Source organism: Halichoerus grypus, chromosome 4, assembly GCF_964656455.1.
Source record: "Halichoerus grypus chromosome 4, mHalGry1.hap1.1, whole genome shotgun sequence".
In the NCBI taxonomy this organism is placed as follows: domain Eukaryota; kingdom Metazoa; phylum Chordata; class Mammalia; order Carnivora; family Phocidae; genus Halichoerus; species Halichoerus grypus.
In genome coordinates, this window is record NC_135715.1 from 183,097,850 (window position 1) to 183,123,988 (window position 26,139).

General features: G+C 40.3%; 1 protein-coding gene and 1 non-coding gene across 5 annotated transcripts in view; both read left to right on the plus strand.

The window, feature by feature from the left end:
* The window catches only part of DAW1 (dynein assembly factor with WD repeats 1), a 70,754-nt gene that overhangs the window by 40,958 nt on the left and 3,657 nt on the right, over positions 1 to 26,139 (plus strand). For 2 of the 4 annotated variants that reach the window (XM_036074300.2, XM_036074311.2), the window contains exons 11-13: positions 3,681 to 3,757; positions 6,545 to 6,707; positions 18,814 to 18,956. In XM_036074300.2, the coding sequence (XP_035930193.2) occupies positions 3,681 to 3,757; positions 6,545 to 6,707; positions 18,814 to 18,956 (383 nt within the window). Of the gene's footprint in view, positions 1 to 3,680; positions 3,758 to 6,544; positions 6,708 to 8,917; positions 15,310 to 18,813; positions 19,240 to 26,139 lie in introns of those variants that run through there. The other 2 variants (XM_036074302.2, XM_036074305.2) reach the window with 2 other exon arrangements.
* LOC118524258 (small nucleolar RNA U89) lies at positions 25,440 to 25,659 on the plus strand. The gene has a single exon (XR_004911540.1). It is a non-coding gene; the product is annotated as a small nucleolar RNA U89 (small nucleolar RNA).

Below are 26,139 nucleotides of genomic sequence, written 5' to 3' on the forward strand. Positions count from 1 at the left end.
GATGCGGTACTATGGGTAAGCTCCCTGATGACAGTGAATGATGCTTCATGATGTCTGTATCATATCCTTGACAAATACATATGATGCCACACTCTGTGCCAAATTTAAGTATGCGTCATGCTATGTCATTACTACTGAATGTTTCGATAAATACATCATGCTGTACCATTATTCATGTCTTTGACAACCTCTTAGGGATATATGCTGTATATGCTCTACTATGTTTATGTCATCTCCTTGATAACCATGTGGAGTGCTACACTATTTTGCATCATCTCCCAGATGATGATGTGTGATGATATAGTATGTGTCATATCCATGATGGCCTTATATGGTGCTACAATATATCTGTGTCATCGGTTGATGATCCATTATGTTGCTACACTGGGTATGTGCCATCTTCCTGTGGTCCACAGATGATTCTACACAACATCTCCATTATCTGTTTGATGTCATGTATGATGCTACACTGTGTGTTTTCATCTCCTTGACAACCACACATCATGCTCCACTATGTCTACATCATCTCCGTGATGACCACCTGTGACACTATATTATATCTGTGTCACCTCCCCATGAATGCATATCATGCTGTACTATGATTATGTCATCACCATGTCAGCACACTTAAGCCTCCACTGTGTCTAAGTCATCTCTTTGATAATCACACATGATGTTTCATTATGTCTAATTCCTTTAGTGACCGACCCTATGTGACGCTACATCATGTCCATGTAAACTTAACAGCCATTTAAGAAATTCTAGCAAAAATGGGATGCTTTTTTCAGACATGACTTGTTCTTTGTTTGCCTGCATTTGTTCCTTGTGACTAACATACTGTTAAGTAGTCACATATCCTTTGTGTTATAATCAGTTGTAGAATTTTGCCCGTGATTCATTTTAATTACAGTCTTTATTCCACCTTTGTCTCCTTTTTCAAAATTACATTTGCATGCTGTTCCCTTACTCACTAGGACTTTTCAAAGGTGATTCTTTGATCATACATAAAGTTCTTTCTATATCCTGGAATATAAACACCCTGAATTTGGAGAACTCTATCTTTCAAAGTAACTACGTTCTTTTTCATCTTCTTACAGAGCTTAGCTTTTTAAAATCATCCCTCAATGGTAATTAATCTACCCTTTTTATTTTAAATATCATTCTCACTTATATAAAAAAAAAAATCCATTCAACAAGAATAGGGAAGCTACTTTGTGCCAGGATTTGTTTTAGGAACATGGGATATATCAATGAACAAAAGAGAGAGGAATTCCTTCCCTCGTGCAGCTATATTTTGGAGGGAGAGACAATGAAGAATATCATATATGTGTTTTCCATAGAATGTTAGAATATAGAGGATGTTAGATTATAAAGAATGTTAGGAGTTTGTCAGCACTATGGGTGGAGAAACAAGCAGGGTCTGGGGATCAGGATGCTGAGAGATGGATGAGAATTAACTGCAAGTTCAATAATTCTTTTGTTTTCTCTATCATCTTATATGTCCCCTAGCAGTGATTCCATTCTTTCCTTGATCAATAAGACATTACTTCAGGGGTGCCTGGGTGGCTCAGTTGGTTAAGCGACTGCCTTCAGCTCAGGTCATGATCCTGGAGTCCCTGGATCGAGTCCCGCATTGGGCTCCCTGCTCAGCGAGGAGCCTGCTTCTCCCTCTAACCCTCCCCCCGTCATGTATTCTCTCTCTCTCTCTCATTCTCGCTCTCTCAAATATATAAATAAAATCTTTAAAAAAAAAAAAGACATTACTTCAAAAAAACTTTTTTTTTCCCTTTGGTATGTTTTGTAAACCTCTTCTCATTCTGCGTCTTCTAAGAAGTCTTGATGTTTGGAGACATCTTGTTTACTTAACTCTGCTTCTTGCTTCTCATTCCCTACTTAAAACTGGATCCATTCAACAGGGTTAGTTGAAGCTGTGAAATGACATCTGTTTCTTCCCATTTATCACCTTTTACTTCCTCATTTGAATCACTCTCAAGGCTGCATTATTTTTGGTGTCTTATTCATATTTCTATCTTTTAAAAAATATAGTTTTAGGCGATATTATTTCTGTGTTTTCTGAAGCTTAAAAATGCTTTTGAGAAATTTAGAGAATTACTGTAGGCAGGATATTCATTTTTGTTGTATTAACACAAAACATTCTTTTTTTTAAAGATTCATTTATTTTTTTGAGAGAGAGAGAGAAAGAGAGCAAGCGAAGGTGGGAGGGGCAGAGGGAGAGAATCCCAACCAGACTTCCTGCTGAGCACAGAGCCCAATATGGGGCTTGATCTCACGACCCTGAGATCATGACCTGAGCTGAAACCAAGAGTTGGACACTCAACTGACTGAGCCACCCAGGCGCCCCAATATTAACACATTCTTTAAAAAAAAAAAAGATTTTATTTATTTATTTGAGAGAGAGAGAGCATAAGCAGGGGGGAGGGGCAGAGGAAGAGGGAGAAGCAGACCCCTGCTGAGCAGGGAGCCTGATGTGGGGCTCGATCCTAGGACCCCGGGATCATGACTTGAGCCAAAGGCAGACGTTTAACTTACTGAGCTACCCAGGCGCCCTATTAACACAATCTTAAAACACATTGGTCACTTTAAGGCTTTTGAAATGTCCGACTAGCAAGGTTTATATTTTTAGTCATATTAATTGTAAAATAGCAATTTTCATCTGTTTCTTCCTGAAGTTGACATTGTCAGAAGGGCAAGTAAAAAATTTACTAAGATGTTTTGCTCTTCTCTGAATGAAAATTAAGTAACCAAAATTCTCTATCGTTACCAATTTTGCCTCTATGTAATTTTGTAATTGCAATAAGAGAGCAGCCTTCATCCGGCCAGAAAAATTTTAACTTTTTCTCTGACAACAATTTTACTACTGCTGTTTTTCTCCTTCTACATTTATTTAACTCCTCCATTCCTTAATTCTAAGGAAATGTCTATACCATTTCTTCCTTCCTTCCACCCACCCATCCATCCACCTTTCCTTCCATCCACCCATCCATCCATCCATCCATCCATCCATCCACCCACCCATCCATCCACCCATCCATCCACCCAACCACCCATCCATTCATCCACCCACCCATCCACTCCATCCATCCATCCATCCACCCATCCATCCATCCAGCATCCACTTATTGAGTGTCTACTGGGAGCTTGGCACTTCTGGGCCCTGGGGATACAACAGGGAACAAATCATTCTACCAGCTCTTTCTGTAGAAATGCTTCCCTGGTGCCTGTTCTTTGCCCAGCAAGTAGCGGCTGTTGCTCCATTTCAGGAAGGCCTCTCGAACCTTCTGTAACCTTAGACTCCTATTTGGTGTGTGATGCTGGTCTGGCTGCTTATTTCATCGCCCGCCTCTCAAAACTTGTTTTGATTCTCCCTTTTCCCATTACAAACTTTGTCTTTGTGGATTCCTCCCCCCCACCTTTTCTACCTTGGAACCCATCATTTCTTCTAAGAAGCTCGGGGCTGGAGGGGCATCCTGCTTCCCCTCTTCTCCTGCAGTGGCGCCAGCTTACATGTGCAGTTTTAGGTGGTGGCTCTCACCACAGGCAAGAAGACAAGCAGCACAGAGCCTGTATGGCAGAGGAATAGATATTCCAGAATTCAGGGCACATGGCTCAAAGTTCTGTATTTCGGACGCATTCATATGTGTTTCCACTCTTTCAAAAAGGAACAGCAAGAGTTTTCAGTGCAGCCACAAGAAAATGCATTACCAAATTGGAAGGCCATGAAGGCGAAATTTCAAAGGTGAGTTGCTTTCTCATCTGGAGCAATTTATTTAGTTTTAAAAACATAGCATGCTTAGTGTAAATAGGTCTGTTGGCACTAGGGCTTGTCCAATTATCTCACTCTTTCTAGAAATCAGCTACCTAAAAACTATATTTTTAAGTGTGACCTCAAACTTAGCATAATAAAAGATTCCTAAAACCTCTTAAAAAGTATAAAACAGCATTTTTTCTCAGCCATCAGCAAAAGATTGAGTTCGCTGAAAATACCTATTAAAGCTATTTAAGAAACCTACGAAGTGCTTTTCCTGGTCCTGGCAGACACACAAGTATATTTTATGCAAAAAACATGCTGTGCAGCAAGTATCAAGTGTTTCATAAATTAGGTGCAATTGAGAAAGTATTTCCTGGAAATATTTAACACTTAACAGAGTTTAAAATGACCTACTTTGAAACTTCAAGGCTGTAGCTTACGATTTTGTCTAAGCTCCTCCCACAAGCTGATTCACAGAGCAGAGCCTTCCAATCAGTGATCTGAGGTTTAGCTGTGTCCTCCAAAAACTCTGGAAACGCCTGGACTTGGTGACTCTCAGCTCCCACCCAGCTCAGCCCAGTTCCTTCGTCTCATACCTGAGATCAGATTTGCTCCTTCCTTTTAAAGCATCAGTTTGATGGCTTCAGGTCCTGGAATGTTGCCCCTGGACCCTGGAATGGCCTCCTGCTGTACTCTCCCTCCCCCTCCCTCCTCTGCACCTGCTGCCAGTGGCCAGGAGCCCCTGCCCTCCAAGGTTGGTCTCTGAGGCCACACAGAACACATCTCTTCCATAGGCTAGGAGGCATTAGGGCCTGGCAGGAAGGGAGATAGGGAAGTGTGGATGTGGGAGACAGCTTAGGAAGAGAGCCCAGGCCATGTTGCTGAGTGACTGGTCTGATAACCATTGATATGCATGATGTGGCCCACTCAACAAGCGCACATGTTTTTGTGTATATAAAGAGTTCTCACACTCTATATTGCATTTTAGGTTTATGCGATACACTACTTATTGAATTGCCATTCAGCAATGGCGTTTCTATGGTATACAAAGTTAAGGTATTCATTCATTCATTCAGCAAATGCTTTTTTTTTCTTTTTTTTATTATGTTATGTTAGTCACCATACAGTACATCATTAGTTTTTGATGTAGTGTTCCATGATTCATTGTTTGTGTATAACACCCAGTGCTCCATGCAATACATGCCCTCCTGAATACCCATCACTGGGCTAAGCCATCCCCCCACCCCTCTGCCCTCTAAAACCTTCAGTTTGTTTCTCGGAGTCCATAGTCTCTCATGGTTCGTCTCCCTCTCCGATTTCCCCCCCTTCATTTTTCCCTTCCTTCTCTTAATGTCCTCCATACTATTCCTTATGTTCCACAAATAAGTGAAACCATATGATAATTGACTTTCTCTGCTTGACTTATTTCACTTAGCATAATCTCCTCCAGTCCCATCCATGTTAATGTAAAAGTTGGGTATTCATCCTTTCTGATCGCGAGTAATATTCCATTGTATATATGGACCACATCTTCTTTATCCATTCATCTGTTGAAGGGCATCAAGTCAAAAAATGGGCAGAAGACATGAACAGACATGTCTCAAAAGAAGACATACAAATGGCTAACAGACATGTGAAAAAATGTTCATCATCATTAGCCGCCAGGAAAATCCAAATCAAAACCACATTGAGATACCACCTTACACCAGTTAGAATGGCAAAAATTGACAAGGCAAGAAACAACAAATGTTGGAGATATTGTGGAGAAAGGGGAAACCTCTTACACTGTTGGTGGGAATGCAAGTTGGTACAGCCACTTTGGAAAACAGTGTGACGGTGCCTCAAAAAATTAAAAATAGAGCTACCCTATGACCCAGCAACTGCACTACTGGGTATTTACCCCAAAGACACAGATGTAGTGAAAAAAGGGCCGTATGCACCCCAATGTTCATAGTGGCAATGTCCACAATAGCCAAACTGTGGAAAGAGCCGAGATGCCCTTCAACAGACAAATGGATCAGCAAATGCATTTTGAGAGCTTTCCCTGTGCTAGGCATTATACTGGGGACACAGGGACAAAAAAAGCCATGTTCTTGATCCTTGTCCTCATCAAACCTTCAGTTATAGAGGTTGTGACCCAAATCGTTGTCTTACGATGACTTAGAGAGGGTTATAAGCGTGGCGCCCAAAGAAATAGTGAACTAACCACTTCCTTTGGCAGTCGCTCAGATACCGCTTGGCACATAGGGGGCACTCAGGACATATTTATACAACATGCTGTACTTTGAGTGGCAGTAAAATGAAAGTTCCCCCAACATTCACTCGTTCTGTGGCACAGACTGAAGGACAATCTATATGCTTCTGATTACAGAAAGTTGGGTTATAGGGATAATATGGAGGCTTGGGTGTGAAGGAACCTGACTTGTGTTCTTATCCACACCAGGGCTGTCTCTTTGTTTGTTTGGAGAGACTTGCATCTTGAGTCTTTGGAAAGAAGCTAGGTGGGGAATACTCGAATTAGAAGGGAGCTTTGGTCTTTATCCTTAGAACTGTGGGGCGGGGGTGGGGTGGCCAGTTATACTTTTCTGTCTAGACCTTAATTTTCATGTATTAGTCCCTGCAATCCCCCCCCCTCCCCAGGAAGGAACTGTTCTATGTAAGAATAAAGTCAAGCAGGGAAGATGACAGGTGCTTAGTCATGTCCCCCTTTTGCCGATTAAAAATATATCAGGAATCAAATTACACAAACCTGTCATTTTCCTTTCTCTCTTGTAGATTTCTTTCAACCCCCAAGGGAATCATCTTCTGACTGGCAGCGCTGACAAAACAGCTAGAATCTGGGATGCTCAGACTGGTCAGTGCCTCCAGATTCTCGAGGGGCACACGGATGAGATCTTTTCATGTGCTTTCAACTATAAAGGCAACATAATCATTACAGGTATGGGAGAGAGAAACACATAGACTTGGTTTTCTTTTTCAATTGGCTATTAGAGTTTCCAAGCTGAATACCAAAAGGATTTTACTGCTCTCCCTGCCCCCTCTTGCAGGGTCCCTGGTGCATGCCCATGCTTCCCACACTCGTGATTTAATTTTAGTTGCATGTGGGACCACAAGGGTGAGCTCTGACTATAAGGCTTTGTTGAATTTTGAATTTTAGTTGCTCTTAACAAAGAATTCAGTAACCTGCCTTACTGGTTACCGCCTCTCCCCAGGCAGTGCCCACCGAATGGTTAATATTCAGTTGTCAGTAAGTATTAGTAACTAAAACAGGCTAGGACACAAGTTCTGCACTTTTGGACTTCCAGCCCATGAGAGATTTATTCTTTGACCTAAGTTGTTTTCTCCTTGGATGCCCCCTGCTAACACCTTAATATTTGGGGGAAGAGAACCCATATTGAGCATTTTTCAACCATTAACAATTTATTGTGAATTAATTATATTAGAAATGTTTTATAAGACCTGGATTGAGAATAGGTTAACTTCGATTGTGGAAAGTGACAAGAGTATGGTGTGATGTTAGTGTGGTGCCTCTGGAAGCAGGCCCTAGCAGGGAGTGGGGTGGTAAAGCTGTGTGGGGTAGGGGCGCCCTAAGGGGACACAGAGGACATAATCTGCCTAACTCCAGTGATTCTTACTGTGTTGAGCAATTTCAAAATTGCTTAACTGGTCCAATAAGTTAAATGTCCCACGTGCAAGGTTGACTTTCTATATTGGCTGATTAAGTAGCTTCTTAGTCATATAACTTCAGGGGTGCTGAGAATAATCTCCCTTTTTGCCCTAAAAACCTCATGTTACTATTTAATTGTGGATAATTTCTAAAATTATGGATTACTTTCTGGAGTTTATGATTTGCTAGCATCACTAAAATGTAGGTACTCTTAAGGCAATACCATAATAACCCACATATTTTATTGTGAGCACAATGTCAAATCCTTTCCCATGACGAGGAAAGAGGTGGGAGGCAGTGATGGGGGCACCAGAAGCTCATGTGGGAAGCTGATGGCAAGTAAGGAAAAGGAAGCTGGGGCTGTTTTGTCAGAGGACCAGCCTTTTCTAGTCTACATAGTTCATGTTAGACCAGCTGTGTGGTACCTCTTCCCGGAGTCACAGGAGATCCTAAGAGACTTTAGGGAAGAACGTTGTTTGTGCCTCGTTTTGCTGCTGGCATTTGCGCTCCTGAGCTCGTTAAGACATTACTGATTTATTTAGTGTCTCTCAAAGCACCAAAGTGCTAAATACTGGCCTGCTGGATGGGGGAGCTTACTACAAGGGGGGTGACACTTCTGTCTTGTCATCACCAGAACAATCACTTTGTTTGAATGGATCTACCCCCTTTTCTTGACGGGCCCAGGTGTGATTAACTGCATGAGTTTTCATGGGCTGCCTGAGGTTGGGCCTGAAATCACAAAATGGAAGGAACTTGGCCAGCATGGTCATTAATTTTTTTTTTTAGAAGATGAGGTGTCTTTTGGTGGAATGAACAGTTTTCATAGGCTCTCCCAATCCATGTAACCAGCACACTTCTTATATCAATGTTATGTGCCTGACTCCCAGAGGTCAGAGAACCAGCAATGCCCAGCGCTGCTCCATACCAGAGTGGTCATTTCCAAAGGCAGAGTGAATGTGAATGGCACCCTTGGGCAGCAGTTGATCAGAGCTGCTTTGGGAGAGTGTCTATCATAGCAGTGGGGAGGTAAAAGAATGCACATTTCACATTTTACCAACAATGAGAAAAATCCGTTGACATTTTGAAATGTTCTGAAGTGGAATGTGTTGCCGCCTCATAAGTTAATCACCCTGATCTGGTGATGTTCAAATTCACTGTCTTTCCACTTGACTGCATTGTTTGAGGGGAGGGCAGAGGGAATGAGCAGAGGGGAAGGCTGCATTCTCAGGGGTCCAGTTCTGAGATGCCATGAATCTCACACGTATGAGTGGGACATGAACTTGCCCAATTGATGACTGACAGGAATCATTAAAAATAGAAAATTCTTGCCCCCAAAATGCCGGAGCAGCTCAAAGACTCCACAGCTGGGCACATTGAGTACATTGACCATCGTCAATGTCCCAGAGAAGATCAACTTGTAAAAAGGGAGAGTTAGTGAATGAAATAAAGAAAAAATAACTTGGTGAAATTTGTTTTATTAGGTAGCAAGGATAATACGTGTAGGATATGGCGCTGACTGAAGAAAAAGGCAGTTGGTGAACAAATTTGCTAGTAATGGAGATCAAGACCTGGAGCTTCACAGAGAGCAAGCAAGCTGTTTTGATATTTCATGTTTTCTCTCTTTCCAAAAGTCAACAATTTATACACTATCCTTAGGTTCATGGATATGACCATTAAAACTGATAAAGTTATATCATTTCTTGATATTATTTGATGGGAATGACAGGAAAGAGCATAATGTTTGGCAAATGTCACTGGTCATTTCAATTTTGTTTTTATTTTTAGTAGCATCATGGTAGTGATTAAGGAGACCAGAGTGATTTAACAGTGTGTTTCCAAGATTCTACTTTGTAGGCTATTATAATTTCTGTTGAATAAAGTTTTTGGAAGCAGTTTTTAGTGAATTGTACATCTATATTTATGATGTATGTTTCTCTTTTCTTGTGATGAGAACTTTTAAATCTACTCTTGTAGCAACTTTCAAATATACAATACAGTATTATTAACTAGAGTCACCATGGTGTCTATGACATGCTCAAGGCTTATTTATTTTTTAACTGGAGGTTTGTATGTTTTGACAGCCTTCACCCATTTTGCCCATCCCCCCAATGCCCTGCCTCTGGCAACCGCAAACCACCAATCTGTTCTCTGTATCTATGAGTTTCAGCGGTTTTTTTTTTTTTCTGTTTTGTTTTTCTTTTCAGGTTCTGCATATGAGTGAGAACATACAGTATTTGTGTTTCTCTGTCTGACTTATTTTGCTTAGCAAAATGCCCTCAAGGTCCATTCATGTTGTTGCAAATGGCAAGATTTCCTTCTTCTCTATAGCTGAGCAATATTCATTTGTATTTATACACCACATTGTTCTTATCCATTCATCCATCAGTGGACACTTAGGTTGTTTCCATATCTTGGCTACTACTGTAAATAATGTTGCAATGAACATCGGGGCACTTATATCTTTTCCAGTTAGTGTTTTCATTTTCTTCGGGAAGTACCCAGAAGTGGAATTGCTGAATCATATGGTAGTTCTATTTTCAATTTTTTAAGGAAACTCCATGCCACATAGTGGCTGCACCAGTTTGGAATTTGACTAGAAGTTGTATTACTTCTTTAGTGATTTTAATTTGTGTAACTAAGAATGAGAAAGGCAAAATTGGAAGCCTAATCTTTCTTCCCTCGTACTCAAAAGTATATCTATACCTCCTTCCCCCAGAAAAAAAAGTTGACAACCTATACTGAGTAAAATGAGGGCAGCATATAGGGAAAGCAAAATGGTTCTCACTTAATAGCAAATATATTCTGAATTCATAGTGGGCATAAAATATATAGGCAGGTTTTTCTCCAGAAAAAAAGTTAAACAGAATAGACCTTCGAACTATTGAATTAAAAAATCTGGATGGAAAACAACTGAGGTACCAGGGAAAATCATCAAACACCAACCCAATTGCTACTGAAATACTAAAAACTATTTTTAAAAACACTTTTCTATGTAAAAGTGCTGTAATGTATATTAAAAACTATTGTTAAAAGATAAAGCACAAGATAAAACCAGTGATGCCTGAACCCAGAGCAAGAGAATGCATGAGAATCTTATGGAGTCATTTTCTTAATGGTAACAACAGTCATCAGGGTGGCTGAGTGTGTGTCGCCTGCCGGCCACCGGCCACCCACTTGACACGGATCATCCATGCAACCCTCCCAGCAACTGTTTCCGAGCAGGTAACAGTCCTGATCTGAAAATGAGGAGGTGAGTCACACTGAAGTGAAATAATCTACCAAAGACACCACGTGTTAGGGATTCTGGCTCCATTACACTTTGTCCTTAAATGAACAATCATGGGAGAAGAGTATCAGATGTATCAGTAGGAAGGTCGGGGCTGTGAATTATCCCTCAGATCATCAATGGATGTCTAGCACCCAAGAAGAAAAATAAAACAAGAGCAAAACAAAACAAACAAAAACTTCAGTGCAGCTGCTGGAAGGAGGACGTTCAGAGATGGGGAAGCCAAGCAAGGCTTGGATTAGAGAAACTTGGGCCAAAATTTAGCTACTTCTTCTGAAGCCAAGAAGAAGTTGACGTTGACTCTTCCTTTCTGAGTGTTTGATGGCTTTAGGGAAGGTGGAAATGCTATTTTGTTACATCATTCAATAGAGAGAGCCAATGTATGGTCATGGAGATCATTCTACACCTCACTGACCTATTTAGCTGTAGGAAGCCCCTCAGTCAGAAAAGTTTCCTCTAATTTTTATGTGTTGAAGAAATCTTTCTTTATAGAATACTTATTAAAGTTTCCAGTAGTATTTTTTTTTTTTTTTTGAGAGAGAGAGAGAGAGAAAGAGAGTGCACATGTGTGAGCTGAGGTGAGGAGCAGAGGGAGAGAGAGAGAGAATCTTAAACAGCCTCCATGCTCAGTGTGGAGCCTGAGGTGGGGCTTGATCTCATGACCCTGAGATTATGACTTGAGCCGAAATCAAGAGTTGGATGCTTAACTATCCAGTAGTATTTTTTTTTATTATTGAAGTGTAGTTGATATACAATGTTATATGAGTTTCAAATGAACAACATAATGGTTCAACAATTCTATACATTACTCAGTCATCATCATGAGAAGTGTCATCACCATCTGTCCCCATACAGCATTATTAAATGTTATTTACTATATTCCTTATGCTGTACTTTTCATCCCTGTGACTTATTTTATAACTGGAAGTTTGTACTTCTTCCAGTAGTATTTTTAAGCTACTTAAAAAAAAAGCTACTTAAAAAATGAGCTACTTAAGATCATAAAAGAAGTGATAATACCCTCACTTTATTTTCATCTGGAGTGTTGTAGGATGTAAGAGAAGTGCGTGTGGGGTCTGGAGTCAGGGTGCCTGGATATATATTCTGATTCCAACTCTTAGTTCGGCAAGTTCCCCTACCACACTGCCTTCATTTCTTCAGCCAGAAAGTGGTGATAATAATCATTCTTGTTTTGAGGATTGGGAATATCTGGCACATTGTAAGCATGATAAATATTTCCTATTATTCTTTTAATCAGTAACTTAGTGGTCATCTTAAAAAACTCTATTTGATATATGAGCACATTTCTCAGAAAGGAACATAGTATTAATTACTCAGAAATGATAGCTAAAATATAACTCACTTTAATGTATTATAGGTATCCTGGGGAGAAATATAACTCAAATTTTTATCAATAAAAATTTAAGAAACCTGGGAGCATTGTCCTTTTAAGGTTTCTCTCTCAAACAGAGGAGCTGAGATGTGAGATCATCATCAATATAAATGATTATGGTCTAATCCATCTTCATATATTCAGAGTTAGGATAGGATTTTAGGAAAGTGAATCATTCTCATAAAAATGAAATATCTTTTCTAACAACTCATATCTAAAACTGCAGGAGCTCACAATTTAGCATAATGCCTGATTTAGAGACAAAATAAATGCTTTTTGAACTAAACAGTGCTTTCTAGACATGTAACTTCTACATTGCCATTTAAAAACACATCAGTAATCTTTTAAATCACAAGTGGATTATCTTCTGTCTTTCCACTGCAGCTGTTATTCTTCAATTTACCTTATTGGGTCTCCAAAGGAGGGAAATCTGTAGCAAAAGGAAAAAGCAATTACTATATTTAAGGACATAGCCCTTCTCAAACACAAAGAATTGTAAACTGACTAAAAATATCTATAATCCTTTTAGTTATCTTACCAAGATTATTTTATTTTTTGTTCAATTCAACTTCACTGTTATCTTGGGTAGGATGGTTTTGGCTGCAAGTAGCAAAATACACAGTTAAAAACAAAGTCAGTCCCAAAGTTGGTTATTTAGTGGCAAGATGACCCAAGGACCCAGGATTTGGGACGTTCCCCTTTGCTGTCCTTATTGGCTTGTCCTGAGTGTCCTTCCAAGTTGCAAGATGGCTGACACGTTTTCTTGGTTTAATGATCTTGTCATCTCTTTAATCTCATCAAATCCAGAAGAGAACTTCCCACTTCCTTTTCCATGATTTCCATTTACCCTAACATCTTAGCAGTTCTATTCCTGCCACTGAGGGTAATGATCTTGTCTTTTCACTCTTTATTTTCTCTATGTGCCCACCAAATCATAAACACTTTCCTCAATTAAAAAACAAATCCTCACTATCCAGTCTTATTGCCATATTATTCTGTAATCTCTAGTCTCACTACCTCTGTACTAGAAACTGAGACAATCTTCTAGTTAATTATCCTGGCTTCCTTTTGCTCTATTAGATGATTGCTTTCTAAAGTAAACAGGAAAAGAAAAACAAAAAACCTTTCCAAATATTTGCATGTTTTATGGTTTTATGATTTACAAGACTTTTGCCTAACTCAGTTCATTTAATAAAGAGGAATGATATAGGAATTTTAGAACCTGAATTTAGAGTTGGTAACACATAATTTAGGAGGGGGAGGATGGCTTCCCTGGATCAGATGGCCAGTGGGTAGCCAGACATGAATTCACACCTAGAAAGGCTGTGTCCTCCGTATAGCTCAAAGAGGTCTTAAATAATGAGGTACTGCCTGAGTTTTTCAACATAATTAGTGTGTGTTTTATGTACTAGCATGTATTTTTTTTAATTGTCTAGATTTCCTTTGAGTCCCCTGAATAACTTTTAAAACATAAACATTATGAAGAATGGGTTTTTTTTCCCAATTAATAAAAGTTTGAGCTTGAACCTTTACTTTGCATGCAATTATTTAGTAATGGGGTGCCAATTCCTTGTGGCCTGGTAATCCTAAATTCACACTTCTCCTAGCAACTATATCTTTAAAGAGTAGAATTGTCTATTCCAAACATTATAGATACTAAATTAAAATTAAAAATAAAAGCTTTTGGAAGTAGAAAAGAGCAAGTGCTCAGATTCTTATTATTCACACTTAGCGAGTGGAGAGGTAGATGCAGTAATGACCTAGGAATTCCACTTAGTAATAGGATGGCCTGTGTGAACTTGTAAGGGCAAGTTGTTCATTCTCACAAGTTTCTGCCCCAGCAACAACAGAGTAAGGCTGGGTCCCCACTCATTCTTACTGTGGAACCCATTTTACAAATGCAGGGTGGGGTGTTGAAATCAGTCCAAGACAATGAGAACAAAGGTGAAGTCACAAGCGTGTGAAGTGGGGGCTCCTCTTCTATTAAAACATGTATTTGTTTAATTGCTTAGTAAAATTATCTAATCTCAACATAATGATATATATAAAACAAAGTATTTGAAAAATATTGAAGGGTTTAGAAAACTCAGAGCAAAAGAAACCACAAAAACCAATGTAAAAAATACTCCTTATGTGAAGGAAATTGAGTTAATTTTGTTTAATAAAATCAGTGTTTTATTTAAATGAATATGATTAATGGGTAATACTATACGGGTTTTTTTCTCTGATTCATGTAACTGCATTTCTGACACTGGATATTTCCATAATGGTCATTTATTATAAAGGACTCCATTTTTAAATGCAGTTTGTATCCAAGGCAGTAATTTTTGACTTACTAATACAATAAGCCAATGGCAGATTATGATTCACATATATTTCTTTCCTTTCCTTCATATTAGAATGAGTTTATATTAAAAAAAAAGAATGAGTTTATCATTCTTAAATATGGGCCAGGTCCACCTATATGGTTAAAGGGAGTAGAGATTCTACTATAGCAAAGTGTCCTCTCCACAGCTGAACTCATTCTGGTGAAATCCCTGATCCCAACTACTTAGATTGATTTCATTCATCTCTGCTATTGGCAAGCTGCATCTTCTATGTTGTTGTTTTTCTTGATTTAAAAATCAATATTGAGATTCCTCAAAATTTAAACATAAAATTACCATATGACACAACAGTTGCACTCCTAGGTTATGAAAAATGTCACTTAAGCCCATGACTCTCATGTTCCTGGCCGCACTATTGACAACAGCTCACGTCTACCAACGGTTGCATGGATAAACAAGGTTTGATATATCTTTACAATGGAATATTATTCAACGTAAAAATGAATAAAGGACTGATATATGCTACCATGTAGGTAAATCTATGTTTAAAACATTATGCTAAGTAAAAGAATCCAGACACAAAAGGTCATATATTGGGTAATCCCATTTATATGAAATATCCAGAATAGGTAAATCCATAGACACAGAATGTAGATTGGCAGTTGCCAGAGATGGGCAGTAGAGGGAAATGGGGAGGAGTCACTCAATGGGTGAAGTTTTATTTTGGGGTGATAAAAACGTTTTGGAATTAGAGGTGGTCATTGTACAACACTGTAAATCTACTAAATGCTAATGGATTGTTCACATTAAAATGGCTAATTTTATGTTATGTGAATTCCATCTCAATAAAAACTTACCAATGCTCAATCTGTTTTCACAATCTTTTCCAAGTGGTAAGGGGTCAATTTTCTTGGTTTTCACAGCATAATATAAATGTTTTTTGTCTTTTAGAGACATATTATTTAAAGGGGAATCAAACATTGACCTCATGAAGAAAAAGACATAAGCCATAAAGATATTTGTATTAGTTCTTTAGAAAAATTCATAGTTGGATGATGTGTTTCAACAATTAATTACTTATTGTTTCTGAGACACCATGCTAGTTACAAGCAACTTGATTAGGTTTTTGGTGGGAAAGGAGTCTATGAAAGTTTGGAAATTTCTTTTCTTTTTTTAGAACTAAGAGTATATTTTGGAGGAGTATACTTTGAAATAAAAAAATAAAACCTGAAGGATGAAAAGTTTGAAACATGACAGGAAAAACACTTTCTTATTATAACATAAAATCTGGCCCAGAAAGGGAGGATCCAGTTGGTATTTGATGCTTTTGAAATTACAAGACTCAGAAGCCTTCAAAATATTTTCTTATAACAATTCCTGGTTTGATACTTTCTGACTTTGGGTTGGTGATATGCGAGTAGTCTACATTTGGGAATGCTACTTTTAGGAGTACCCTGCTCTTTTAGGGTGAACCCAGTGGAATTTTACAGGCCTCTGAAACCAGTTCGTTATAACCTCTGGAAGACTCCACCAGGGAGTTGGCATAACTTTGATTCTTTTACCCCTTTCTACTACACTTCCTCCACTTTCTTCTCCTTCCCTGAAACACGCTGGTTTTTATAAGAAAGCCCCAGAATGGATATTGGCTTAACACATGGAGAGGAATTGATAAAGGTTTGTGTGTGTGTGTGTGTGTGTGTGTGTGTGTGTCTATGTGTATGTGTGTGTTTCACAGGGCTCCTTGAATTCTGCACATTAAGGCAAAAGCATCAGTTTCTCTCTACTCCTAAATTCCCTTTTGAGTTCAGAATTTCAGTTTGCATTACCTAGAACTTAAAAAATGAGTTTATGGGAATGCAAGAGATGGAAATCCTAGAAAAGTTGTCTGGAAGCTATAAATGAAGACCAGGTCTGCTATTCTTTCCACCTTTTGGGAAATGTTGAATGCATCTCTTTGGACAAAGTTACCTTTGCTACTATTTTCTTGGGACTGTAAGATTTTTTTTTAAGATTTTATTTGTTTATTTTAGAGAGAGAGAGAGAGTTAGGGGAGGAGCAGTGGGGGAGGGAGAGGGACAGAGAAAGAATCTTGAGCAGACTCTGCACCTAGCTGGGACCTCAACACAGGGCTCCATCCGGCGACCCTGAGATCATGACCTGAGCTGAAACCAAGAGTTGGACACCCAACCCACTGAGCCACCCAGGTGCCCCAGGACCTTAATGAAGTAGATCTTAATGAAGTAATTAATGCTATCACTAATGAAAAGTAGAAAATGATGCTGTGTTCTGAAAGTGCATAGGCTTGCATGCCTTTATTCTCTCATATCAGCAGATGGCAGTGTTTATCTTTTGGCAGATAAATTGTTTCAAAAGCTACGAATGGGGAGTATAAAGAGTAAACATTTTATTCTATGTCCTTTAAAGATCAGGGTTATGTGGGGATATATAACAATGCTCAGATTTTGGTATGGTTTAAACTTAGGACTATCTTGGCATATCTGGGGCAAATGACAGATCTCATTAATTTTGATGCAGTGTAGAGACATTTTTCCATCTATGAGGACTCAGACCAGTAAGGTGAATGAGAGATAGTTCTTTTTTTCTCTATAGATCCCTCAATTGGAAACCAGTTTTAATTATTTTAAAACAACACAATCAATTTATCAAGGAATCCAACATTCAATTATGTCTTTTAATGGTAATACCTGATCAGAATGTAACATGGATTCTTTTTATGTTTTAATAAAGTTTATTGTAATTTCATTGGGTTGAGAGTCTAAGAATTGTAAATACTTTGAGTATTAGTTATTTTAACATAACCATAAATCAAAAGGGTCACACTGGTTTGTGTTGAGTTATCAAAGACAAAATTAGGTCTAAAACTAAATTAACATAAATTTGTGGCAAGGAAAGTCATCTGCTCTCACTTCCATTCCAGCAGGAGTTTAAAGTTGCAAAGGAGAGTCGGTTTCATAGAGTAAAAAGATGAAATGCTGAGTCTCTGACAAGTGTTCTATTAGGATGGGTACTTTGGAAATGAGGTGGCTTTCTAATTGGTCTTCAGCTCCTTGGTTGGCTCCAAGGAAGCATACAAACAGCTTGAGGACGTTTCAAAAGAAGGATTGCTCAATGTTGCGGGCAGAGGTTTTTTTGTTTGTTTGCCTGCTTTGTTTCTTTTGTGGTGGCGTTTTCCTGGAATAAATGGGGGGCAGTTATGTTTTGTTGTCCTCAAACTGTCATAATATTCCTTATTTAGTGAGGACGTGGCTGCCACAACAGCCAGCTTCCCAGGAAGGACAGTATTTTGGAAATTAAAAACATGGATTCAGGGATCAGAATGCCTGTTTTAATATCCTGTTCAACCACTTCTTGGATGTGGGACTTTGTGAATTCAAACACCCCTTGACTCCGTTTTCTCATCTATAAAATAGGACTAACAATAGTATAGGGGGAGTTTGTGAGGATTAAATAAGTTAACTGATACATAATGAGGCTGACACATCATAAACATTCAATTAGTGGGCAGCTAATATTATTTGTGGATACTGCTTCAATGACTTTGATTTAAAGGATTTAAGAATTGAAAAAGGATTTGCACATTCAAGGTAAATTTTCTTATTAATTTATTATGGTTCGGGGCATCCCTGCAACAGACAAAGGCCTTCTAATTCACCTTCTCCTAGGAAACTGACGGGGAATAAAATAAATGCAGGGAATATTTTGAGGGCTCATCTGTCATGAATTCTCACGGATTCAGGCACGTGAATAAAATTTTGGCTCAGCTTAATAAACATGTTGTGTCCGCAGTTCTGAATCAGCCCAGTTTTTCTGTATTTTTTCCCTTTTGCAAAAGTAAAGCCTTGTCCGGCCCGCACAGCCATGGAAATCACGGTTGAAGAAGATGCAAATGCCATTAATTAAGCAGAATTGCAAAATTCTTCTTGAAACCCTCCTCTCAGTACTTGAGAAGATGTTTTTATTAGGAAAATTAGTGGAAATTTATCAAATACTTCTCAAAAATATCTTAAAGGTAAAAACAGTCCCCAGGGTGTTCTCATGGGCCCATTACAATTTTGGTGACGTACACATATTAGGGGAGTTGACAAATGCCCCCATATTTGGATTTTAATCACTTATACTGTCGGTCAAAGAAGCCAGTGCCCCTTCAATAAAAGTGGCCATAGATATACTTCTTATTTATTGTCACCTTCAGTGTGTTACCAGTAATGTTTCGGGTTTGGACTTACACTAAACGTGCAATAATCCCTTGGGATCTTTTGTGATGTGGTTCATTGGTTAGTATTTTTCATCATCTGAAGCACTTTGTTATTTGCAAGTATTTCTCAGACATATTCTCATCTTTAATTACAGAAATAGCAATTCGAGGAGGCATTCCTGAATTTCTGCTCCATTTAGATGTGGTTTTTCCCTGTTTTCCCAGAGGAGCGTATATTCCTGCAGTGGAAGATGACACTGGGTGTTTTTCCCCAGGCAGAAGAAGACTTGTTTTCTAGGTGAGCCTGAGGCAAAAGGACATGTACAATTATTTTCTAGGCTAGAAAATCTCCAATGGGAAGTAGGGTAGCTGTTACAAGTTATTAACTCGTGGACTATCACCATGAATAACCAAGTCGGTTGAGTCATATAAAATTGCCAATTTTGACAAATTTTGATCTCCAAAAAATAATTTCATATGGTTCACCCTAATATATTGCTGTATGTGTGCAAGGTGAGAGATTTTATGTCCATGTTTGTTCTCAAAAAGATTCTTTTTTTTTTTAAGATTTTATTTATTTGACAGAGAGAGAGAGCACACGTAGGCAGAGCAGCAGGCAGAGGGAAAGGGAGAAGCAGGCTCCCCGCTGAGCAGAGAGCCTGACATGGGGCTCGATCCCAGGACCCTGGGATCACGACCTGACCCGAAGGCAGACGCTCAACCGACTGAGCCACCCAGGTGCCCCCTCAAAAAATTCTTGATGGTGGCCTGCAATCCAATACTGCAGCCTGGTGTCCTCCTCCTGCAGAGGGCAGAGGGCAGAGGGCAGAGGGCAGAGGGCAGGATTCCAAAAACGGCTGATGATAGATTGACCTACATGATCATGGGCGAGAACCCTCACTTAACATGGTGTGTGGCAAAGAGTGTGCACTTTGGGATGAGGCAGTGTTCACCTCATCATTCTATTATTCTGGATAAGTCATTTCACCTTCCTGGGTTTGTTTCCTTATCTCTACAATGGAAATATAACCAGAGACTGAAGTGAGATACTTCATATGAAGAAAAACCAGCTCAAAGGCTGTGGTGTAGCTAGCTGGCAGTCAGTAAGTGTCCTTGACTTTGCTCCATTGAGAACGAGCCAGGTCAAGGTTGGACTCAGTGCTGACTTGGGTGATGGGAAAGACGATCTTGCATGAACTGCCTTTGTGGATGAGAGCAGGGACAGCTTCTCTGCCTTTCTGAAGGCCAGAGCCCTCCCTCCCCAAATGTGCTTCTCTCAGCCACTCAGATTTTACTGACTCCCTTGGGAAAAGCAGGTGGCCTGTATTTAGAATAGAATCAGCGGCTTTCCTATGCATTTGAGCTAATGCTTACAAGAATTAATCACAAAAACTTTTTAAGCATTGGCTAAATGTAAACATTTTGTTTCAGAACATCTTATAAATATCTATAGGTCTTTCAGATTTGGTTTGAGAATGAGGATAGAAATAGAAGAATATGAATATGTATATCTGAAAATAAGTCTCTCTTGAGGGAAGTCAGTTGCTGCAAAATCGACATTATAACCTATATAGATAACTTATTAGTAATGAATCATGTTAGCTGGTGTCACCTTCAATTTTGAACAGACTAAAGAGGTGATCTCACGTCAGGCATTCATATAGTTCACTGTTTAAAGACGAGGCCCAAATTTCCCATTCTTATGTTCCAAGGTATCTGTGAGCTGGTCTTAATCTACATTTCTGGCCTAATCTTTCCTGCTCCCTGTTATCCCAGATGTTATGGGATGAATTGTATCCCTCCAAAATTCATATGTTGATATCCTAATCCACTTCAGAATGCAATCAGAATGTAATTATATTTAGAGATAAGGTCTTTAAAGAAATCATTACTTTAGGTCTTTAAGATGGTTCCAAATCCAATCTGACTGGTGTCCAGAGGAGAAATTTGTACACACAAAGAGACACCAGGGATGCAGACGCACAGAGATAAGACCACATGAAGACATAGCAAGCACGTGGCCAAGCTAAGCAGAGAAGCCCAGGGAGAAATTAAGCCTGTCAACAGCTTGATCTAGGACTTCCAGCCTCCAGAACTCAGAAATACATTTCTGCGTCTTAAGCCACCCAGTTTGTGGTGTTTTGTTATGGTGGCCTGAGCTGACTAATACAGCAGATAATGAGTCCACTCATCAGGTCTCCAAATATGTGCTAGACTTTCCTCTCTCTGTAATTTTACTTTTACTTACTGTTTTAGTCCACTCGGCTACTATGAAAAAATATCATAGACACTGGGGGGGTGGGGGTGGGACTATAAACACCAGAAATTTATTTCTCGCAGCTCCAGAGGCTGGAAAATCTAAGATCAAGCCACCAGCAGATGCAGTGTCTGGTGACAGCCTACTTCTTGTTCATAGATGGCCATTTTCTTGCTGTGTCCTCATATGGTGATGGGGCAAGGGAGCTCTCTGGGGTCTCTTTTATAAGGGCATATGATCCCATTAATGAGGGCTCTACCTTCAAGACCTAGTTACCACCCAGAGGCCCCACCTCCTAATACCATCACATTGGGGGTTAGTTTTCAACATATGAATTTTAGCAGGGGGGACACTCATCTACCCTAAAACTCCTTTTCTTTTATCTCTGGCTGGGCAATCTTCCCCCCACCATGTTTTACACTTTACCCCAGATATCATTTCTTCTTTGAACTCTTCTTTGATCCTTCCCACCCATCCTTACCCCTCCAAGGTAGAAAAGGTCTCTCTCCCAAATTCCATTTGTGCATGCCTATTTTATAATTTTAAATTCTGTTATTCTTGAAAATAGAGGCTAGGTTTCCAGAATTTGGGCTGAAGATGGGAAAGATGAAAGGACTATGGGGCCATCAGAGGTTATCGTGTTTTGTTTTTAGAACGAGCAAGGCTTATGCCCGATTTTAGACTGAGAAATTGTTCTAGTGGCAAAAGGATGGTTGAAGAATTAGACGGAAATTGAAACTTGCTGGAACCAAGTGTTAAAGGAGACAGAAGAGGTGGTCAAAGAACAGACAGAAGGAGGGGTTGACATTGAAAGAAAAACAGCTCATGTTCTGAGACTCGAGGGGACGATGTGGGGAAGAAACTAGTTTTGCTAATTTTGTGGTTTACTATTTCTAAAATCATGAAGAGCATGAGCTCCAGAGCCTGATTCCTAAGTCCCTTCACTCATCATGCTGGATCTGTGACCCAGATGGCTTTTAAATTCTGTTCAGTCTTAGTGTTTCCAGGTCCGCAGTGGGCAAAATTGTCACTGTCATCAAAGGATTAAATGAATAACACATGTAAAGTACTTAGCACAGAACGCAACAACAGTGATAACAGTAATTCCTATTACTATGTTAGCGCCCTCCTGTCAAAGAACAGATCGGGTTGATTGCTCCTTGGAGGGAGAATGCACTCCCCTGGGGAATCGTGGAGTCTCTCAGAAAGGGAATGTTAGAAAGGATTTATTACAGGGTTTGGGGTTGTGTTAGGTTCTTTGGCGGACTGTTTAGGGACTTTGCTCTTTGTTCTAGATTGGATGCTGTAAGGAAGTGGGGGTAATGCTGTGATTGGGTTTATTCATCAGTTTTATGCAATTGGTAAATTTTACGTAATTGGTAAGAAAAAAGGCACCACTCATACTAGCCAGGAGAGGGGGCTCTTTGGTCATTTTTGGGCTTGAACAGGGCTCCTATTTTAGCTGTGTTCAGACTCACAATGGAGGGGTTTTGTTTTTGTCAAGGCAGTTGCAACACCAAGACCTGGCTGATAAATGCCTGATGACCTGGGTTTCTGTAGGGTTGTCTGCTGAGAATGAGGTGCTTAGGACTGAGGGATGTTGACCACTTTTTTTTTTTTTTTGATAGTTACTGAAGAAAATCAGAAAGGCTGTTGGGCGGCACGAAAGCTGGGACCTTAGATGTTTGTAGCCACGTGTGCTGTGATTGCGCTGGCTGCACAGCACAGGTGTGGAGAGGCACATCCTACAAGTGGTTCTGGCCTAGGGTTGACAGAAAGACTAGGACACAAGGACAGGAGTCAAAGCTGAGAGTGCTGGTGAGCACAGATCTGTTGATTTGTTGTGATGTATGGGAAATGCAGTGAACAGAGACAGGAGATGAGGGAACTAACCACCAGGAGAAGAGTCTTTTATTTTAGAAAACTGTCCAGTAGAAGCCCTTCTGAGTAATGTGAAGCTCCCTGGCTAGAAAGAGTCCAGGGCATTGAGAGTGAGAAGGTCGGGGGTGAAAATGGAAAATCCTTGTGCTGGGAATGGCCAGCAATCCCTGTATAGATGGATGAAAAGATGACTCCAAACTTTGCCATAAAAGAGAGGAGAAGGCATGGGGGTCAACACTCAGAGATGAAGACCCTTTGCTCTTCTCTGCTCCTGCTTTTATTGGTCCTTCAGGATAATCACAAATCCTTTATCATTGTCTCTCAAGTACATGATGTGTGACAAGGGGTCTTACTGAAACTGGGAGGATTTATGGGAAAGATAAGATATGCTAATTTGCATCACCTACTAAACATAGCCTAGGGGACAACACATTCATCTCTTAATGCTAATTTGCATCACCTACTCAACATAGCCTAGGGGACAACGCATTCTTCTTGTAGATCACCGTGTGGCTGTTTGGGCTAAGAAAGCTTCAGGGAAGGCAACTCCCCATGGCATTCCAAAGGCAGAGCGGTCATGAGGACCCCGGCATTCCAAAGGTCTATGCCCTTCTCCAAAACCCTCCTTTGCCCCCAGCGGCCTCTGTGTTACATTTTAGCAAGCCAGGTATCATGGCTAATTTCATGCTCTACATTAACCCCAACATCCTTGGGCTACTTTGAATTTGTCAGTCTGTCTGTCTCTTCTAAGACAGGACGCAAATGAGGTGATGAGTTCTCCTGCCTCTGTCCGCAACAACCCTCACCTTTCCCTCCTCGGATGGGTGATGTACTCTCCTATTCCATTTTTAGAATATGTTCCACTTCGAGGGGAAAGGATACCCTCTTGCACTGGTTTGCCATATGGCCCCTCCCCCAGCATCTCCGAGATTTTTTAATGATGGAGTATTTCATTTTGCGTCCTCTCCTCAGGGCTCTGGCACACGGTCATGGAGGAGAGAAGAGTTCAGAGAAAGACCTGGTAAGCCAGGTCCACAGTTTTTACAGAACTCTCTCCTCTATCAGGGATGAATTGCCTTTGGAACAAACCTCAAAACCCTTAGGAGGCTGCCTCTCAGGACCTCAGGAGCATATCATTGCCTCTCATGCTGGGCCCACCACCGGTAGACACAGTCTGCTCTTTATCCCGAACTCTCCAGAATGCGGAGTGGTAGAGAGCTCTCAATAGTGAATGATTGACGGGCTGGTTAAATGACTGAACTAATACTAAATGTGGCCTGTTACTTTAGCACTGATTTTCAACAGATGTTTATGGGACATTAGCTATTCTTTAGGGGGTTCTTAAAGGCATCCACGCCAGTGATTGTGAACCCTGTCCTCCACATCTTTCTTTACCAAAGGAACTTAGCTTTTTTGTTCTTCCTGATTTTAGCCCACAAATAAAATGCATTCAGAGAATGATTTTTGAATTTTTAAGAGAGAGAGACAGAGAGCCACCACTGGCTAAGGGATTGAAGTTCTGCATTTAATCATGCAAAATCTGGCCATGATTGATTCTTCCCAATTCATTTTCTTCTATTTGCTCACATAAATTCCTTGTCTAGTCTAGCTTATATAATGTGTCTGCACCAGCCATTTCCGGTCTCCATATTTTTGCTCCCTGAATCTCCATCCTCTGACGTCAGCTCATGTTGCAAGTCTTCCTTGATCCCCATGCCTGGATATGCTCTCTCCTTATGCTGAATTCCATAGCATTTATTATGCCTCATGGCCCACCCTTTATGTTGCATACTTTACTTCCCCAACCAGATGGTTCATTCATTCACTTACTCACTTGATAAGTGTTCATTGGTGCCTGTTAGGGACCATGCATGTGGCTAGGTATTGGGATTCATAATGCATAACACAGATACCTCTGCCTTCAGAGTATGTAGTTGTCTTGTTTTATACATGTTTTGATATTGATAAAATTTTCATCATCCTTGGAAGTAAATACCTATATAAATTAGAAATAATTATTTTAGTTAAAAAATGGGTGCTTACTGAAGCCATTGGAATATTTGAAGTTACCTTCCTGGATTGTACACCTGTCGCAGGCAAGTGCTATGTATTAGTTCATCGTCAATCAGGATAGATAAGGTCAAGCTGCAGTTAAATAAAGAAGACCCCCAATTCTCAGGCAGTTAATAAACAGAAATTTATTTATCACTTATGCAAAGTCTGCTATGGGTCTAGGCAACTGTCCAGGGAGGCCGTTCTCCCTGATGGCTCATTAGTAAGATCTAGTTGATTTGGTTTAGTATCTCTGCATTTAGCCTAATAACGTGCACATAGTAAGAGCTTACTCGATATTCAGCGAATTCACACACCTTGTTTTCTTCTCTTTTAAATATTGTGTGTGATTTTGTGTATGTGTGCATAGTGGATCTACTCTTCCTCTCCAGGCAGGTGCTTCTCAGCTCATTAGTTCTGCAGGTCTACAGCTCCACAAATTTGTGACTCCTGGGAGTAAAAGTGCAGAGACCTCTAACAGTGAGCCCATTGTGATCACAACTGCAGTGACAGCATCGGTAGAGAGAAGCTCCCTGGGATAGAGCAGGCACCCAACTACCCACTGACCCTCATCTCTTCAGACTTCCTCTTTTAGACCCAATAAAAAGGCAAAGCCCCCTTCCAGAAAGTCCCCCATTAAAAAGTCTATTTGTTTAGTGGGGTGCCTGAGGCCTGCCCCTCACTATAAGGCAAATCAATAGCAATGCTGGCCTTGCTTCTGGTTCCTGGCAGCTGGCTGCAGGGGGGCCCACAGGTAGGGACCAAAGGGGGACCAGGCAGGAGCCATCTGAGTGCAGCTTTGGATCTGACAGCCCAGAGAAGGGCTGGAGTAGTAAGGATGGTGCTGAGGTTGAAAATGGGCCTTGTGTGAACCCTTAACCCCAACCTGCTCACCTTGGAGGAGCCCTGAGCAAGAAACCTGGCTATATCAAATTGCACAAGATCTGGGCAGCCCAGAACATCTCCAAGAGGATTGCCACATCACAGAACCTTATCCATCTCACTACCGACAACCTTGTCCTGAACCTACAGGATGAAAGTTTTACCCGGGGCAGTGACAGCCTCATCAAGGATAAGAAATGAGCCTGGTGACCAGGAACTTCACTCCCAGAGAAGAAGCAGATCTGTTTCTCCCCCTCCCGCCAGCTTGGGGTACAGCACACCCCTATCCTACCCTGGTATCAAGCGATGGTCCTTTCTCCATCTGTCATCCCAATCCTTTTTGGATGAAAAAGACTTGACCAATTTCCCAGGGGAAAGATTTTGCTCCTCCCTGTGTCGGCCAAAGGTG